General features: G+C 60.9%; 1 protein-coding gene across 1 annotated transcript in view; it reads left to right on the forward strand.

The window, feature by feature from the left end:
- The first annotated feature begins 7,142 nt into the window (after positions 1 to 7,142).
- The window catches only part of CCDC187 (coiled-coil domain containing 187), a 46,325-nt gene continuing 36,640 nt past the window's right edge, over positions 7,143 to 16,827 (forward strand). Inside the window, exons 1-4 of the mRNA XM_074331551.1 lie at positions 7,143 to 7,370; positions 11,317 to 11,440; positions 13,495 to 14,000; positions 15,371 to 15,469. Coding sequence (XP_074187652.1) covers positions 7,316 to 7,370; positions 11,317 to 11,440; positions 13,495 to 14,000; positions 15,371 to 15,469 — 784 coding nt within the window. The 5' untranslated portion in view covers positions 7,143 to 7,315. The remainder of the gene's footprint in view (positions 7,371 to 11,316; positions 11,441 to 13,494; positions 14,001 to 15,370; positions 15,470 to 16,827) is intronic.

Here is a 16,827-nt window from a genome sequence, read left to right on the forward strand (position 1 = left end):
CAGAGCCCGCGCCCGCAGCTCGTCCCACGCACCCTCCCCCGATGACCACAGGAGCTGGGCAAGGCCTAACTCCTGGCCTTGGCTGTGGCTGCCAACTGGCCCCTGCAGGGTGGGTGGTACGGCACACTGAGGCTCCACCCTCATCTGCGGCAGCCCCAGGCCTGCCTCCTCGGGGCGCCCCCTGAGCGGACATCATTCATTGTAAGGGCTGGGGCTTTGAGGGCCCCGGGCCCCACCTATGCCAGGTCTGAGCTCAGTGACCCCAGGAAGCCACTGCTTCGAGTCTCCTACATAGATACCATGCCTGCGGCCAGATGCCTGGTGCCAAGAAGGTCCCCGTAAGTGATGTGATGTGAATGGCAGAGTGAGGGAGAACTTCATGGCCCTGTGGTGGTCACCACAGGGAGACAGGAGCTGGGGTCCCTGGGCTGGAAGAGTCTCAACTTTATATCAGAGCTTCCAGGGACAGGCGGAACCCTCTGGGAGTGCCATGCAGTGAGCTGGCCAAGGGCTCAGGCTCTGAGTTAGGCCGAGCAGGACTGGAGGCTGCCCCCGCTCCCGCCGCTGTGTGACCCAGCACAAGTTGCTTTCCCTCTCTGAGTCTTAGTTCTGCTACCTGTACACTGGGTTCAGCAGCACTGTCCTCCAGGGGCTGTGAAGGATCATGGGTTCTGGATGGTGCTGGTCACTGTACCCAGCGCACAGTAAGAGTTTGGGGAATGCCAGCTGTTGGGACCATGCTGGGCCCCTGCAGGCAGCGCTGGCTGGATGGGGGAACACCCCTGCCACACTGCATGAAGGTGTGTCTTCTCCCATCCAGAGACCCGACCCTCTCCCAGCAAAATAACTCACAAAGGAAGGTAGACCATGACGAATGCATCATGTGACAGGCCCAACATGTGTGGCCTAGTCCTGAGATTGATCACAGCTCTGGTCCACGCAGAGCAGGTGGCTCCCGGGTGACAGGTCTACGAAAGGGGGAGCTCCTGGGGGCACCAACCCTCCAGCTTTACTGCCTCCCACTGGCCTCCCATCCGGCCACCCATTTGCTCCCCTTACCCTCCCCAGCTGCTCCTCCCTCCCCTGGCCTCTGGGGGGACTGCTGCCCTTGCACATCGGAGCACCTCATTATAGTCCGTCTTGTCAATTCTCCCCATGACACCTCGTGCACCAGCCCAGGCGGGCGAGTGCTCCCACCGGGGCCAAGAGCAGCCCCTTCCATCCATCCCGATGAGCCTCTTCCCCAAAGGAGCAACAGGAAAGAAAAATAATTTCCCCTCCAGACGCATCCTTCTGGCCCCAGTCAGCAGGGAGGGGAGGGAGGGGGGGGATGCGATGGGCAGTGTAGGCACCGATGCTGGGCCTGGTCCTGGGAGGCATCACCCCTCTGTCCCACCCACTGTGTTCGGAGCACCAAGGGTTTCTGTCAGCACAGCCTTGGCAGTCAGCAGTGCCACCCCTACCTGAGGGCACCTGCCACGTGCCATCACTCAGCACTCCCCGGCATGCCGCCTCATCGGCACACCCTTCCCGTCCTACAGACCAGAGGATAGAGCACTGATGCCCCAGGTTACCAGGCTGAGTCACAGGGCAGCTGAGGGCAAGCCCTAGTTTCCTGACTCGCCCCTTCCTGGACCTGTGGCCTGGACAGGCCTGGCGGGAGACGTGAAAAAGAATACGTAGTCCAATCGCCGTTTCCAATAAACTCGTTATTCTGAGAAAGAACTCCTTCTGCACAGTTTGGGGGAGCATGTGCCCCCCCATTGCCCTGAGGCCCCATGGCATCACCCACGGCCATTTCCTCTCCTTGGGGGCCTCCCAGTCCTTGGAAAGCTGGGGCCGTAGGTGCCGATGGGTGCACAGGCACGTGCTCAGGGAGCCCAGAAAGAAATGGTCTGTCCACCCTATAAGGCCCCGAGCACCTCACTGGGAGGTGACACATGCCCAGGAAATAACTGCAGGCCCACGTCAGGTTGGACAGCACGCATGTCATCGAATGACCTGGCCACACAGCATTCCTGGGATACTTGCTGGCCGCTGCTGGCTCTGTCACCCAGTTTATGTCCCCAGGGCCTGTGGGAAGAAGGCAGGGCACAGCAGGGCGGTCGGTAGGGGCTCACCTTTGGCCTATGTGACCCAAACTCCTGCCTCCATTCTATGTGTGCCTCCCAGGCCTGGCAGGCGAGTGCCACTGTGAGTGCTAGAGAGAGGCAGAAAGACAGACAGACAGAGAGAGAGAGACAGAGAGACAGGGGAGAGGGAGACAGAGGGGCTGGCTCAGGCCCAGCTCAGCTGCTCACAAGCTGGGACCCGACCTTCTCTGGGCCTCTTACAAATGGAAGTCTGGTAAAAGAGACCTTGCTGTGAAGCCCTTGGCATGGGCCGGAGCAGAGCAGACACTCCGCGGGGGAGAGAACTTCTCCTTCTGCACAGTTTGGGGAGCATGAGGCCCCCACGGCATCACCCACAGCCATGAAACCTGAGCCCGCACTGACCCCTCCAACCACCTCGGGCTGCCTCCTGGAGCTCTGGGTAGATGGAGGGGGACCTCCACTCCGTCCTGTGCGTGGGGCCAATGGGTGGGCATTTCCCACCCCTCTGGCACAGGTGTTCCCTTTGGAAGCAAGATCAGAAGGAGCCCAGGTACCTCTGGGGCCACCAGGTTGAGGGACTGGCCCGCTGGCTGGAAACCTGGAAAAGTAACCAGAAGGGGAGGAAGCCCCCTGAGCCCTGGCCCCTGGAGCAGGAGCCTCTACCCTTCGGTAACCCCTCCTCTTCCCGTCGTCCTTCCCACTGGCCTTGGCCACTGAGCTCACCTTCACCCCCGGGGGCTCACTACCTGCGTGCCACCTGTCATGTCTGGCGTGTGGTCAGAGCCTAGAAGACACCTATCCCTGTGGGACCCACACACCTCCACAGGCGCCCCCTAACCAACCTGTGCCTGCCCCTCTGATGGAGGCCTGGCTCCTAAATGCCAGCGTACTGCCAGGTGTGGAGGAGGCAGGCCCCAGCCCCCCTTCCCCTGCCCTCAGACTGTCACTCCCCAGCCTCACCCTGGGCAGTCAGACAGGCTGGAGGGGGTGGTGCCAGCCCCGAGTTTGGGGCTGCAGGGGTAAAGAACCAGAATGGAGGCGTGCTCGGGCACGTGTGGCCATTTCACTGGGAGGATGTGCCCAGAGAAGATGGCAGGCAGGGTGCCATGCTCAGGCTTGCCTGGCCTTGGGAAGCAGTGTGGGGACCCTTAGAGAGCGCAGGACGGGGGCAGCGTTGGGAGGTGGCCAGCTGTCCGGGACACAGTGGGACCTGCAGAAACCTCCCACAGCCCACAGCCCACGCTAGCACACCCTTCCCAGAGACAGCAAGACCCACGCCTGGACTAGCGGGCGGCAGTGGGCCTTGGGCGGCTGGGGTGGGCGTGGGGCATGAGGCAGGCATGTGGCAGCCCAGAGGAGCTGGGGTCCCCTCAGTGGGGCCCCTGTCTGTCTGTCCGTGCAGCAGTGACCAAGAGGAAGGACAGCAGGAGAGTGGGGGTGGGGGCGGCACTCCCCGCTGGCCCCCAGCCCACCCTCACACACAGGTCTCTCCCCTGAGCCTGTGCCCAGTGGTTCCCAGGCCTGCAGGTGATGGTTGCCATGGGAACCCCCTCCTCCTCCGGGCCCGGCTTTGCATTAGAATCAGCCGGTAGCCTCCGCCTGGCCTCCGAGCCTCAGCAGGGGCTGAACGCAGCACGTGGGTGGGGGGATGCACCACTGTATTTTTCGCAGTGGCCCTGTGATGCAGAGAGTCGGTCCTTTCCCTAATTCTGGAACCACCTGGTCAGTCCAACGGGAAGCGGGAGGTACCCTGGGGTACTGTACACAGTTTGCAAGCTCCCCTTGGTGCCGGGCCCGTGTCTGACCCCAATAATCTGGGGCGATGACTGAGGTGTGCCGGGGATAGCAGCCTTGCTGTAGCAAAGCAGGTGTCCTCGGCGGGCCAACCCGAGCCCCTAATCTGAAATGGAAAGCGTCTGATCCCAGTGACACAGGAGAGCTAGCTTGTCCCCAGGTACACAGGGAGGTCCCTGGTGGAATAAACAAAGACAGCCATATCCTAAAACTCCAGGTTTTGAAATCACTTCTTTGCTCCAGGTCAAAATGTAACAAGGCCTTGAGGTTAATCATAAAATTCCTTTTGGCCTGACAAACGGAGCTGATCTGATAAGAGTGGGTTACTTTGCTAATTCCTTTAGGAGGGGCAAGCAGAACAAACCTGGAAAACGAATTTTATTAGAAAGTGCCAGTTCCCTTCTTCAAACAGGCAAGGGAAGGTATAAAAGGAAGAGCTTTTGCCTCAGTCACGGGCCACCCCCATTCGGGACCCCCTCCGCTCGGGATCTCTGACTCTTTGCTTTCAATAAACTATCCTCTTTTTAAAACTCCTTGCCTCTCCTGGGTCTGTGTTTCCATTCTTCAATCTCACGAGACACAGTCCCAGCCGACACCCAGAAACTGCCAGCAGATCCAACATCATCTACATCATTTGGGGACTCACAGGAAAAATATTCCTCCATCACCAGCATTCCTATCTTTGGGCTAAGCCCTACCCCCTTCAAACTGTAAACTCCCCAGGTGGGCATTTCCCAAAGGAGCCTGTGTCTGCAGCCAGCTGAGGGGGAAGTTGCAGGAAGGAAGGAGAAGAGGAGCCAGGGCCTCCCTCCCCAGACACAGGACCCCAGGGCTCAGGCACCTGCACTTTCAGGTTCCTCCCTCTCCCTGCAGGAGGAGTCAAAGCTCAGAGCCAGGCAGATTCAGAAATTAGGGAAAGGCCCCACTGTGAGCTGGTGAAAGGCCCTCCTTTTGACCTGGAGGGGCTGGGGATGGCGTGGGAGCCTGATTTTAATGTAGAGCCTGTGGCTGGAGTGGGGGCCTGGGGGTTGGGAGGACCGGAATCAGGAGGCGAGGTCCAGAGGCTGGTCTGGCCCACTGAGAGTACGGTGCCCAGAGGGGCATTTGCGTCCCGATGCCCAGCGCCCGTCCTTCCCACTCCACCCCTAAGCAGGAGAGTAGAAGAGGCCCTGGTCTGACCGGCTCTGAAGGTTTGGAGCCCACAAGCCTGCCCCTCCCTCGGAGTGACCAGCTTGATCTTGGCCCCTTGGTCACAGGTCAGGTTCTCCCTGTGTGGATACCGAGGCAGTTAGTTTTCAGAAGGCGTGTGTCTTGGCTTGGGCTATGCAACCAAACCCCACTGACCTGGCGGCTTAAACAACAGACATTTATTTCTCACAACTCTGGAGGCTGGATGTCCAAGGTCAAGGTACAGGCTGATTAGCTTTCAGGTGAGGACTTTCTGGCTTGTAAATGGCCACCTTCTTGCTGTGTCCCCCCCATGGCCTTTCTTCCCTGTGAGCTCTCTCCAGGCTCCTCTTGTAAGGACACCAATCCCTTCGGACCAGGACCCCACCCTTATGACCTCATTTAACCTTAATTACTTCTTACTCCATGTGCAGCCTCACTGACAAAGCAGCCAGGAGTGTTGTCTCAAAACACAGAGACGTGTTTGCATTGGCGCATTTCCGTTTAACAAAGAAAAACACTCCTTTGTTTTGATTTGTAGTGGTTTTTGGATCTGAAGTCTCCATCTCAGAACTCCAGGTTGAGGCAGGCAGGCAGGATCCTGGCCCTTCCCTCTGCACAAGCCAGTGTCCCCACTCAGGGTGGCCACTGGACAGAGGAAGGGGCACCCACAGGCATGAGGATGGGCACGGCTGAGTCTGGACAGCAGATGTGCTGCTGCCGCCCCCTACCGCCGAGCATGGGGGTCTTCTGTGCCGTCTGGGGTGGGCGGTGTTCCAGAAACTCTCAGGGAGGGATTCTGGCTCCTTTGCAGGCTCCAGTCTCCATGCCTCCCCGTGGGCCAAGTGGACTTCTACCTGTTTCTCTGCCATCCAGGGACAAAGTAACCTGTACCCCAGGACCGGTACACACCTGACCTGTCCACCTCCAGGTGCCAGATATCTCCTGGCTGTGGTGGCTGAGGCAGGTGGGCAGTACACAGCTGCACTACACCTGCCAACTGGTGTAGTGCTGGAGTCACCTCTCTGGGGTCACCTCTCCGGAGCCTCTGGCCCAGGGACACAGCTGCTTCCACTGTGGCTTTGCTTGGAGGGCTCAGCTGTGCTCTGGTGGGGCCTTGCCAGGTGCCCTGTGCCCCTGGGACAGTGTCTGACTGCTGCCCCTCACCACCTCCAGGGGGCAGGCGTACTTGAGTATTCAAGAGACCAGGCTGCTCTGAGTCTGTCCCCAAACCCATATTTTCTGAACACCACTGAGTTTCTTGGCAAAAGACTGTTTTTCAAGAGTTTTTTGTTTGTTTGTTTGTTTGTTTGTGGGGGAAGGACACAACTTCTGGGGGTGGTGTGGCAGGAGAAGGAGAGGCCGGAGGAACCCCCTGCAGCAGCCCTGGTAGGCGGGTTGGCTCCCCCGCCGCCATGATGGGGAGAGGGCGCCCCCTGCTGGCATCCCCCCATCTTGATTGAAGCTGTGCTGGGAGAACTGTGGATTTTCAGCAGGCTGCCTCCACCCCCCACTGGACTCCTGGGGGCAGCAGGCCTGCCTCCCCTGCACATTGATGGGCCCCTCTAGTTGAAAAACCAGTAGAATGGCCACGGAAAGCGTGCAGATCCTAAGCCCAGCGCCGGGAACCCTCCTGTGCCCCCTGCCAGGCTGCCACGTCAACTCCAAGGACACGAAGGGCTTTGCCAGTTTGAGGGTTTGAGTTTGGTGTAACTGGACCTCGTAGGGGCTCTGCTGCCTGTCTCCTCCAGCCTCTGGCCACCTGGCTGGCACCTCAGTGCTGTCTTGAGGTCTAGAGGGTGAAGTGTTTCAGGTGACACCCCCGAAAACGGTCTCAGGAGGGACCCCTCCAGGCACCCTGGCTCCTGACCGCCAGAGACCTAGGTGGGTGGTGGGAATGCCCTGGGGACAAGGGAGAAAGCGGGGCAGTGGCTGGGAAGGGACCAGGAGCCCAGCAAGGACTCCTGGGGACTGGGCTGTGGACCGCATCCAAGACACTCCCTGCCTTGACCTCCACTGCCATGGAGCTCAGTGGGGAGGAATGCCCCAGGTGTGTGTCCCGTGCCCAGGTGAGGCCCCAGCCTCCACAGAGCCAGCCGGGAGGAGGAGCTCGTGCGGATTTACACCTGGGTTTCTCTGGCAACGTCAGGACGTGCTTCTGTCCCAGGCTCGTCCCAGCCTCCTGGCCTGTCTCCTGAGTGCCTGGAACACGCTCGGGGCACCGGGGGCCCTGCGCTCTGCTCCCAGCTGAGCTGTGAGCCATGGCTGCTGCCTGGCACCCTCCCACAGACTGGGAGGCCTGGAGCCTTCCAGGTGGTGAGTAAGGGCTGGGGAAGGGCCTGCCTCTGAGCCTGCCCCAGGCACCTGGGGGGAGGGCAGGAAACACCAGAAGGGTGGTGGATAGGGGTGGGGGAACAGGTGGGTCGGGAGGGTGGCTTAGCTTTTACTCCTTCCCAGGACTTGGCTGGGTGTAACCTAGCTACCCCTCCTGCTTGCTGCTACCCTGGGAAGGGGTTTTCTCATCTCGGGGTTCCCTCTGAGGGCTTGGGGCCTCATCAGGGGCAATGTCTGGCTTCCCCTGAGAGTGGGATGCCAACTGGCCCTACCCACTGGGCAGCCCTGCCTCTGGGCTCAGGTCCAGCTGCAGGCAGCACTAGATTATCATCTAATGAACTCTGCCTCAGTTTCCCCCCCTGTAAAATGGGGATAAACACCGCCCCAGGCCCTGAATGGGACTGATGGCTCTGTATTTGGTCCCACCTGGCAGGGCCATTACTGACAATAGCACCAGTCAGCATGGACCCCCTGTAGCTAACTCTCCTTAGGCAAAGGGCCTGGGTCGTCCTTCTGAAAGACTCCCGTCAAGGAGGGAGTTAGAGGTTGGAGCAACAGGACACCCTCAGCCCGGCTCCCCAGAAGCCATGCCCCTAGTGACTGTTCCGAGCCCTTGAGGACGGTTTTGGTCCCCAGGATGGGGTATCTGTATCCACAGTCCCCTTTCCTGGGCTTGCCAGGGTCCATGGCTGTCACTGCTCTGGGTGCCCCTAGTTTGGGGGAGGTGCTGCCGAGGGCAGGTCTCTGCAGTGTGTGTGACCGTGGGCAAGGCGACAGAGCCTTCCTCATGGGCTGTGGTGAGGAGCTCCAGGTTGCTCCAGGTTGCCCAGGTAACGTGCTGGGCGTGACCCTAGCCTTGGCGGGGTGCCCCTGGTGGGGGCCGGCTCAGAAAGTGTGGCTGGATGGCTGAGACCAGACCTGGGCAGGGGTGCAGGGAGGTGACAGGGTCTGGGGCCTTGAGGGAGCAGGGACCTTGAGGTCAGCGGGCGCTCCCTGCTGACCTCTCTGTTGGCATGGCTGTAAGTCTCCCCTTGGCACGAGTGGCTCTGGGCTCCCTGGGCAGGATGCCGGTGCTGGGTTTCTTTGGGCTGCTGCATCACAGTTCTTTCTTGCTTAGCCGAGGTGGGTTGCAAGAGCTGGCGCCGAGAATCTAAGCTGCGGGCAGCTGTGCCTTCGTTTCCTGCGTGTTGCCGCCTCTGACTGTGGAGCCCGCTACTCTATGGCCCGGCCATTGTCCTAGGTGTTTGCTCTGTTGTCAGCACTGCCATCTGGCTTCCCCAGCGGCACTCTCCTCCCAACCTCCAACCGTCTTCCCAGATCACTGGTTGTGGTGTCACCTCGTTCCTGCCCTTGCATCTGCTACCTCTCTGTGGCTCAAGTCCCCTTGGGGCCCAACCAGTCCCGAGGAGCCAGTCAGCCTCCTTGGGGAGCGGCTGGTGGAGATGCGGTGGCTGTTGGAGCACAGCAGGCAGCAGAGGCTGGGGGGGGGGGGCGCTACCCCAACCTGACCCCCACATGAAGCCTGCTGGCAGCCTGGGCGGGCCTGTGCTTCTTGTCCCCATCTGCAGAACCTGGTGTGTGTACGTGTGCACGTGTGTGTGCTCGTGTGTGCTGTATGTTGTGACTGTTGTGTGGTGTGTGCTTTTGTGCTATAGGGTTCAATGTGCCCAGGTGCTCTGTCATTTGCATGTCATTTCCCCAGATGTGACCTGAGCCTGTGTCAGCCTCCGGAGAGCATCCATTTAAATCCTTGAGCCCCTGTGTCCTCTCCAGCAGCCTCTGCCTGGCGCCTTCCAGGCATGGCCTGTTGCAGCTAGAGATTCTAATCGTGGTCCAGGGAGACTTTGGGGATGGCTTCCTCAGGGCTGGGCCTGAGCAGGTGGCCGTTGGGCACCATGCCAGCATATAGACCTGTGCCATCTGTTGTTTTCACCCAGTTCCATGTGGTGTGAGGGCCCTGGGCCACGGAGGCAGTGGGCGTGGCAGGCCCTTCTCACTCCTTTCCGCTGACTCTGTCCCCAGCCTGCTCAGGCCTCCTCAGGGCTGCTTCTCTAGGGACCAGGCGGTAAGAAGTAAACAGTGTGGCTAATTAGAGTCGAGCGGTTCCAGCTTCCAGAAGGAAGCCATTCCCCCCCTGCCAGCCAGCCCAGCCAGCCCCGGCAGGCCAGGACGGCTGTGTGCTCCTCGCAGGCCCCCCGGGCGAGAGGCGGACCCTGGTGAGTCACCACTTCCTGGCAGCTCTGTGCAGGGCCTGGTGGTCTGAGGGCAGAGGTGCCAGGTTTCTTAGTCTGTGCCAGGCCCCAGGGGGAGCACTTTGTGTTCTGTGTGTCTCTGACCCTCGGAAAAGCCCTACCGAGTGAGGAGCAGGGCTGAATGACGTGCCCGAGGGCACTAGCGGGCACCCCCCTTGTCTGGGAATGGGGATCTCCACCACTGTGCCCGCCATGCGGGGGCAGGGGATGGGGGTTCGTTCTTCCCACCAGCCCCTCCCGGCCAAATGCTCACCCCGTGTGAGGCTCCCAGTCTATGTGTCCCAGCACGGCCCCGGGATGAACAGGGCTGCCGTCTCTCCATGCCTGGGGCCTGACCCTGACGGGCTGCTGGACTGGACACTGGCTGAGCCTGTGGACTGGAGCTGGACTTCTCCCTTAGGATTGTCGTCCTGCGCTCCAAAGTGCCCGGCCGCGCTGGGGGCTCTTACGGCCACAAGCATTCTCATGTCAGGCCACCCCTACCCCCAGCTGTCCCCAGCCCTGTGGGGGAGGCAGATGGCTGGGGACCAGCACCAAGGGCGGGAGGGACCTTTGTCAATGAGAGTGGCATAGGGGAGGGAGACAGGGCGGGGTCAGGGGGCGAGCTGTGAGCCCAAGGGAGCTACAGGGTCGAATGGGGCGAGTCTGCAGCCCAGCCAGCATCAGCTCAGGTGCCGCTGGGCCGAGCGCAGGCCTGACCTGTGTGAGGGCTGCTCCTCTACTCCGTGCAGGGGCAGGTGACAGCTGCAGCCCAGCTTGGAGGCTGCGGTCACCCCAGGAGGTGCAGGCGTTCAGGGGCGGGGCTGGATATTGACAGAGGGTCCTGGCAGGGAGAGGGACATCCTGAGGCCTTCGGGAGTCAGCGCCTGGCTCTGGATCTAGAACTGGGTCTGGAAGCCCCATCGTGATGCTGGTGGGGTGTGGCAGGGAAGGAAGCTGGTGGGCTTGTCACAACTCACAGGGTGCCGATGACACTCGTGGGGTTTATTTCCATATTCATCAAGCATTGGCTTTCCTAGTTCTGCTTTTATCAACGGCAGAGGTCTAAACTGACTGCCCCGCCCTGTTCATGACGTAGCTTGCTCCTGGAACGGTGATTCTCCACTGGCTGCTGGAGGCAGCTTAGTATCTGCAGCGTTTTCCAGCTTGTGGGTAGAAGGGGCCAGGCCCACCCGTCAGGAGAAACTTCCCGGCACTCAGTTCTGGCCACTTCTGCTCAGAATGACCCTTCCCCAGGCCCTTCCGGGAGCAGGCTAGGGAGTTGGGGAGGATCCTGGGGAGGTGGCCCTTCAGTAAAGGGACCAGCGTCTGCTTAGCAGGACGGCCCGGGGCTGCAGCGGTGGCTAGGTCCCTCGGCCGGGTAGGGGGATGGGCTTGTGTCCTTGTCAAGGCTGCAGAAGGAGTCTGCTCAGGTGTGGGGAGGCTCTGGGAATAGATGTAGGTGGGGGATGCCATGGTCACTCCCTTTTGTCCCCCGAGCTTGCTGCAGCATCCCAAGACCTGCCCCTGGGATGTAGCAGGAGCTGTCTGCAGGCCAGGAAACCCAGCCCATCAGAGACACACTGATGCCCTGTGGCTTTATTAGGAAGGCTGCTTCCCCAACCCCCAGGCTCCCCATGCAGCCCCAGGTCAGTCCCCTGGGATGTCATAAAGAAATGTACCTCCTCTGTTTTCAGCCTCGAGGAGTGATGTCCCCAGTGGACGGGGCCAGCCAGGGCAGGGCGGGACTGTTAGCCAGGCAGATGAGGCCCAGACGGATGGTGGCCGAGCGGCTGCCTGCAGGGGGACCTGGCTGCAGAGGTACGTCAACTGTCTGGGCCTCCAGGTGTGGTTGAGTGCCCTGGGGTGGCTGGAGGCTGGATTTGGGGTCCTGCTGGCTCCATGCTCTGCGGCACACAAGTCCTTCCCCTCGTCTTACTACAGGGGAGGCTGGTGGGGGTGGAGGGGGTGGCACCTCACATCCAGGCAAGGCCTATCGCTGGGCCCCTCCCCCCTGCTGGTGGCTCAGTGTGGGGGCTGTGTCCCCCATGACCAGGGCCTCCAGCTCTGAGCCCTGCCTGTGCCTCCCCAGACAGCAGTGGCTCCAGGTGTCGCTGTCCCCAGGACAGTTTCTTTACAACAAGCCTCAAGGACGGATTGTGTTCCATCCTCCATGCCTGCCTGGAATTAGGGGGTCTTTTGCTGCAGACTCCCCTTCCTCAGGGTTTGCTCTAGAAGGAATGCCTGTCAGGCAATTCCTAAACTAATCCGTGCTCATGACCGCCTCAGCCACTCCCTGATTGCTCTGACGGTGGCCCCCAGCTCAGGCCCCTCCTGTGGGAGTGACCCCACCGAGATGAGCTGGGGGGGTGGGGGTGGTCTATGATTGCCTAAGGGTATTGCCGGCTGCAGCAGAGCTGGGGTTTGAACCAGCTCTCCTCCTGGGGGACTGTGCCGTGAGAGCTCAGGGCCAGATGACCACAGAGTGGGGGTCCTCCCTACCACGCTGCCCTGCCAGAGTCATCACAAAGGGGACAGGAAGCCCACTGGGGGTGGACGGGAGCTCAGGGGCCGAGGAAGCAGGCCTGGGGCTCCAGGTGCTAGGGCAGTTCTAGCTACTGTTTCTATGCGCAAAAGAGTGCCCTGAGCACCTGCCGGCCAGGGAGAGCCCAGAGGCCAGCACTTGCTTCCCCTGGCTAGCCCCAAACAGCCAGAAGGCCGTGGCTTCGACAGAGCTGGCTAATGTTCTTGCCTTAGTGTTAGGGCCTGAGCACTTAGCCCCTCGTGCAGCTGCTGGGGACACACAGCAGGGGGGCTCCTCTCTCCTGCACCCGGGCTCCCACTCTGACTCCTCTCAGAACCGAACCTTGAGCCCGACACCAGCCTGGAGTTGAGCCCCAGCCCTGCCCCTAACACTGCCCCTAGGAGCCCCCAGCACCTCATTGTGGCCCAGGCCAAGCCCAACCCCCAGCCCTGGCCAGCTACTGGCCCCTGTGCCCTGGGGGCGCCGCCTGGATCCTCAGGAGGAGCTGAGGGCTCAGCCTCGGTTGCTGAGAGACAAGGGTTATTATGCTGTCACGGGGCTACTGGAATTCTCTCTCCTCCGGCCGAGGGGCAGCTCATTAGGGAGGGCCCGGCAGCCCACCGTGCCCACCCAGTTTCCATGACCATCCTGAGGGTTTCCATCTTGGGCGAGAGGACCAGGACAGGCCAGTGTCCACAGTGGGGCAGTGGCCAGCCTGCCCTGAGCAGGGATGGATGCCAGGCTGCAGACCACAAGGCTGCCCCGTGAAAGCACTCAGAACAGGTGGTGACTGGGTTCACCAGCTCCGCCCTCGCTCCTGGCCCTGCGACCATGCCAACCTGCCTGGACAAATGAGCCAGCCCCACCCCAAAGATAGCCAGCCAGAGGCGGGGCCGGCTCTCAGTCAGGGCGCCGAGGGGACCGGCCATTGGGACGCCTAGGTAGTTGGTGCCAGCTTAGGCGCATGTGGCAGCACACCTGGCCAGGTCCTGTCACTGCTGGGGAGATGGCCACGCCTACTAGAAGGTGGCTGAGTCAGTACAAGGAGCAAGGACTTGGGGGCAAAAGTGCCCCTGCTGTGTGCCTGCTCCCCAAGCCTCAGTTTCCCCATCTGTCACCTGGGCTGATCAGGGGGCCTAGCCAAAGGGGTGTGGTCAGGACCCGAGAGAACGCGTCTCTGCGCTGCCATGCATGGGGGCATTTTACTGGCCCCCCCATACCTTTCTCAGTCTGTGGTGTTCTGGGACAGGAAAAATGGGGAGCAGGAGAGGTGCCGGAGACTGTGGGGTACAGTGTGAGATGTTCTGCCAGGTCTACACACCTAACCAGCTGTGTCTGCTTCTCTCCCAAGGGCAGACGGGCTGCGACTACCTGCAGCTGAGAATGACCGCGTGGCTGCCCTGAGGTGGTCCAGGCCCTCTGTGCAGCCAGGTGCTCTGTGGGGAGCTCCCTCCACAGCCTGGTCAGACCACATCATGAGGCCAGGCCGCCCGGGGGAGCACTGCAGCTACCCGGAGTGGACAGCAGGCGAGGAAGCCAAGGACGGGGACAGCTCGGTGTCATCGGGCCGCCTCTCTGGCTCCTCGGGGGGCCATGAGTCGTGCACACCGCCCCACGGGCCCTGGAAGGAGAGGCCCCCCCGGGTGCTGGGGTCCCCGCGGCAGCCCAGGGAGAGCAACCCACGGCTGGAGCAGCTGAGGGACAAGATCCGGGCCCAGGTGCAGTGGCAGGCCAGCTGTGCCTCCCTGGGCACCTCGATACCCTCCAGCGCCTCGCAGCTCCACCAAGCCTCCACACCAGCCCCCCAGAGGAGGGCCCGGAAGCTGAAGCACCCCCCTCAGGCCCCGGCCTACCCAGGTCAGTGGCGGCTCTCCCTGGCGAGGGGCAAGAGGGCAGAGAGGACACCAGGAGGGCTGCGTGGGTTCCGGGGTGGAACCACCTGGGCTGGTGGCCAGTGTGCGCCTGAGAGGGGCCCCCAGCCTGGGACGTCCTCCTGGAGATGCACTGAGCTGGGCTTAAGCACGAGGAAGCATTGCTGAATTGATGGGGACGAGTGAGTTTTGGGCTGGGGGAGCCGCAGGGGTGGTGCGTTGGGAGGCAAGGTACACCGGGAGGCGGGAGACATGGAAGGGACCTGCTGCCCTGGGCCTGGAGTCTGCAGCCTTGTGGGAAGGGGCGGGGTAGGCAAAGCAGGTGAGGGTCAGGGTCAGGTGTGTGGACTCAGGTCAGGAACACCTTGAAAAGCCTGCAGGGGATTTCGAAGGTTCTCATAAACAAGGTGTGCTCTAGCCCCAGGGCGTGGGCAAGGGTGGGGATTTAAAGAACTATCCAGACACAGCGTCTCTGTTGGACAAATGGCAGAGAGATGCAACCCTGTGGCTTTTCTCACTGTGCAGGCACATAACTTTTTCTTGGAGACATGGAAGATGCTTTCTTTTCTTTAAAAATTATTATTTTAAAGGTATCTTTTCAAAAAAATTATAAAACACACGTAACACTGACCATCTCAGCCACGTTTCAGTGCCAGCTCAGTGGCATTAGGCACAGTCACCCTGTCGTGCGGCCACCTCCTCCATCATCTGCAGGACTTTCTCCTCTCCCCAAACTGACACCCTGTCCCCATTAAACACTCACTCCCCACCCCTCCCCCAGCCCCAGCTTCCATCGACTTCCTGTCTCTATTGATCTGACTCCTCTGGGGACCTCGTGTGAGGGGGTCCTGCAGGGTTTATCCTTCTTGCACTTTTGTCTTAAAGGAAGGGACACCACCTGTTTACCTGAGCACATCTGCAAAGCATGAAAAATGAAATGAAAATGGTGGACACTCCCTGTGTACCTCTCTCCCCACACTGCCCTGGTTAACACCTCAGGGGGCCGTCCCTCTAAGTTAGTTATCTCTTTGCAAAAGTGTGACTTCGTGCATGTGCTGTGACAGCCCTCTGCTGTGCTACGTTGTCCAAACAGCACACAGTGCCCAGCTTGAGGCACTTGGGGCCCAGCTCCCCACCGGTTGGGTGAGGCTGGGCCACACGGTGGTGCCATCACCCACCCATCTCCACCCAGCTTAGCGCTGTATCCAGGTGGGCTCCGCAGAAGCACTCAGCCTGGGGCCTCAGGCAAAGCCGCTGTGTTGAAAGGCTTTTCCATGGCTGCCCAATGGGAGCTTTTCCTGGAGATTTCATGAGCCCCTCTGCTCACAATGCCCCCTTCTTCACACTCTGCTCCAGGCTTAGGCACCCTGAGTGCGGCTGAGCGTGGAGCTGAAGACAAGGCCGTCCTTGGCCAGCGGCGTGAGCCCTCCAGGGTATCCCAGCAACAGGCGTCAGGTGAATGGCACATCCATCAGACACGCAGGCCATGGTGTGGGCAGCACAGTGCTGGACTCAGCACTCTCCATGCAGCTTTTCTCTCACCCCATGTGACTGCCTCAATTATTAATCCCCACGCACAGACAAGGACAGAGGGTCAGAGGGGACCCCAGCCAGGAAGAGGCAAGATTTGGACCTAGTTGCCGTTCTCTGGAGCCCGGTTTCTAACCCTGTGCCTTCCAGCAGGGAAGGCATCCAGGCAGGCCCTGCAGGGCAGGCTGGGCTCAGAGGGCAGCCGGGCAGGGGCATCTCCTCACCGAGACTGCACAGAACATTGAGGTCTTTCCTGCCTGGTCACGTGGCAGCCACAGCGGTCCTCCAGGTCCTGCCAGCTCCTGGGCTTGCTGTTCCACCTTGCAGACAGGAAGCACTGCCCACCTGGTCCCCAGATGGCCCCACCATGCCACAGCCCTGCCTTGCTCAGGAGGTGCTGCTGAAAGCTTGGCAGTGAGTCAGCAGACTTCCAGACGAGTGGGGAAGGACCCAGGGGCCAAGAGAGCCACCAGGGTTTGGCTCACTCATTCACTCCACAGATAGGTGGGGTGGGGACGGAGAGGCAGACGGACAGGACGTTCCTAGGGGCTGGAGAGCGGCAGCGTTAGGCACAGAGGCAGTGTGGTGTGGCTTTGGCAGGCTTGCTCCGAGGCAGGATGGGGAATGGGTGGAGGAGGCCGTCGCCACAGTCCCAGAGAAGCAGCCTCACTCCAGCAAGATTTTGGAGACTCAGGATAGGAGAGAGGCGAAGGGCTCAGGAGCAGATGTCAGGCTGTCCCAGCCAGGGGAGCTCTGTGAGTTTTCTGTGGGGCTGTGGGGAAGGAGTAGGTGAGACTCAGGTCCCAGGGCACAATTGTGACCTGTCCCAGTGGTGTCGTGGTGGCCAGGGTGGGGTGAAGTTTGGTCAAGCCTTGAGTCCTGGACCTCTCTGGGTGGCGGTCACAGGCATGTTTTCAGGTGTGTCTTGCCCCAGCTGCATGTCTGAGCCAAGTGCAGGCTCAGACGGGGTCGGGGGGCAGGCCGATTAAAGCCCAGGGGTAAGACCTTCTCTTTGAGCCCAGCTCTAGCCTAACCATCGGCATCAGCAGCTCCCCCACAAAAGCTGGGGGCTCCTGCCCTGTCCCCATTTTGACTCTGGCTCCTGGAGAACTTGCTCGTCCTCCTCCTCCATCCACGAGGAACCCAATGGCCTTAGCTCGTCCACCTGGTCCTTCTCCCCTCCCCACCCCACGGAGGCTGCCGGCCCCCATCAGTGAAATTCAGGACTCCGTCCTCGGCCACTTGGGGACCTCAGCACCCATGGTCACTGGTCACCAGCTCTT

The sequence above is a fragment of the Rhinolophus sinicus genome, linkage group LG04 (assembly GCF_036562045.2).
Source record: "Rhinolophus sinicus isolate RSC01 linkage group LG04, ASM3656204v1, whole genome shotgun sequence".
NCBI lineage: Eukaryota > Metazoa > Chordata > Mammalia > Chiroptera > Rhinolophidae > Rhinolophus > Rhinolophus sinicus.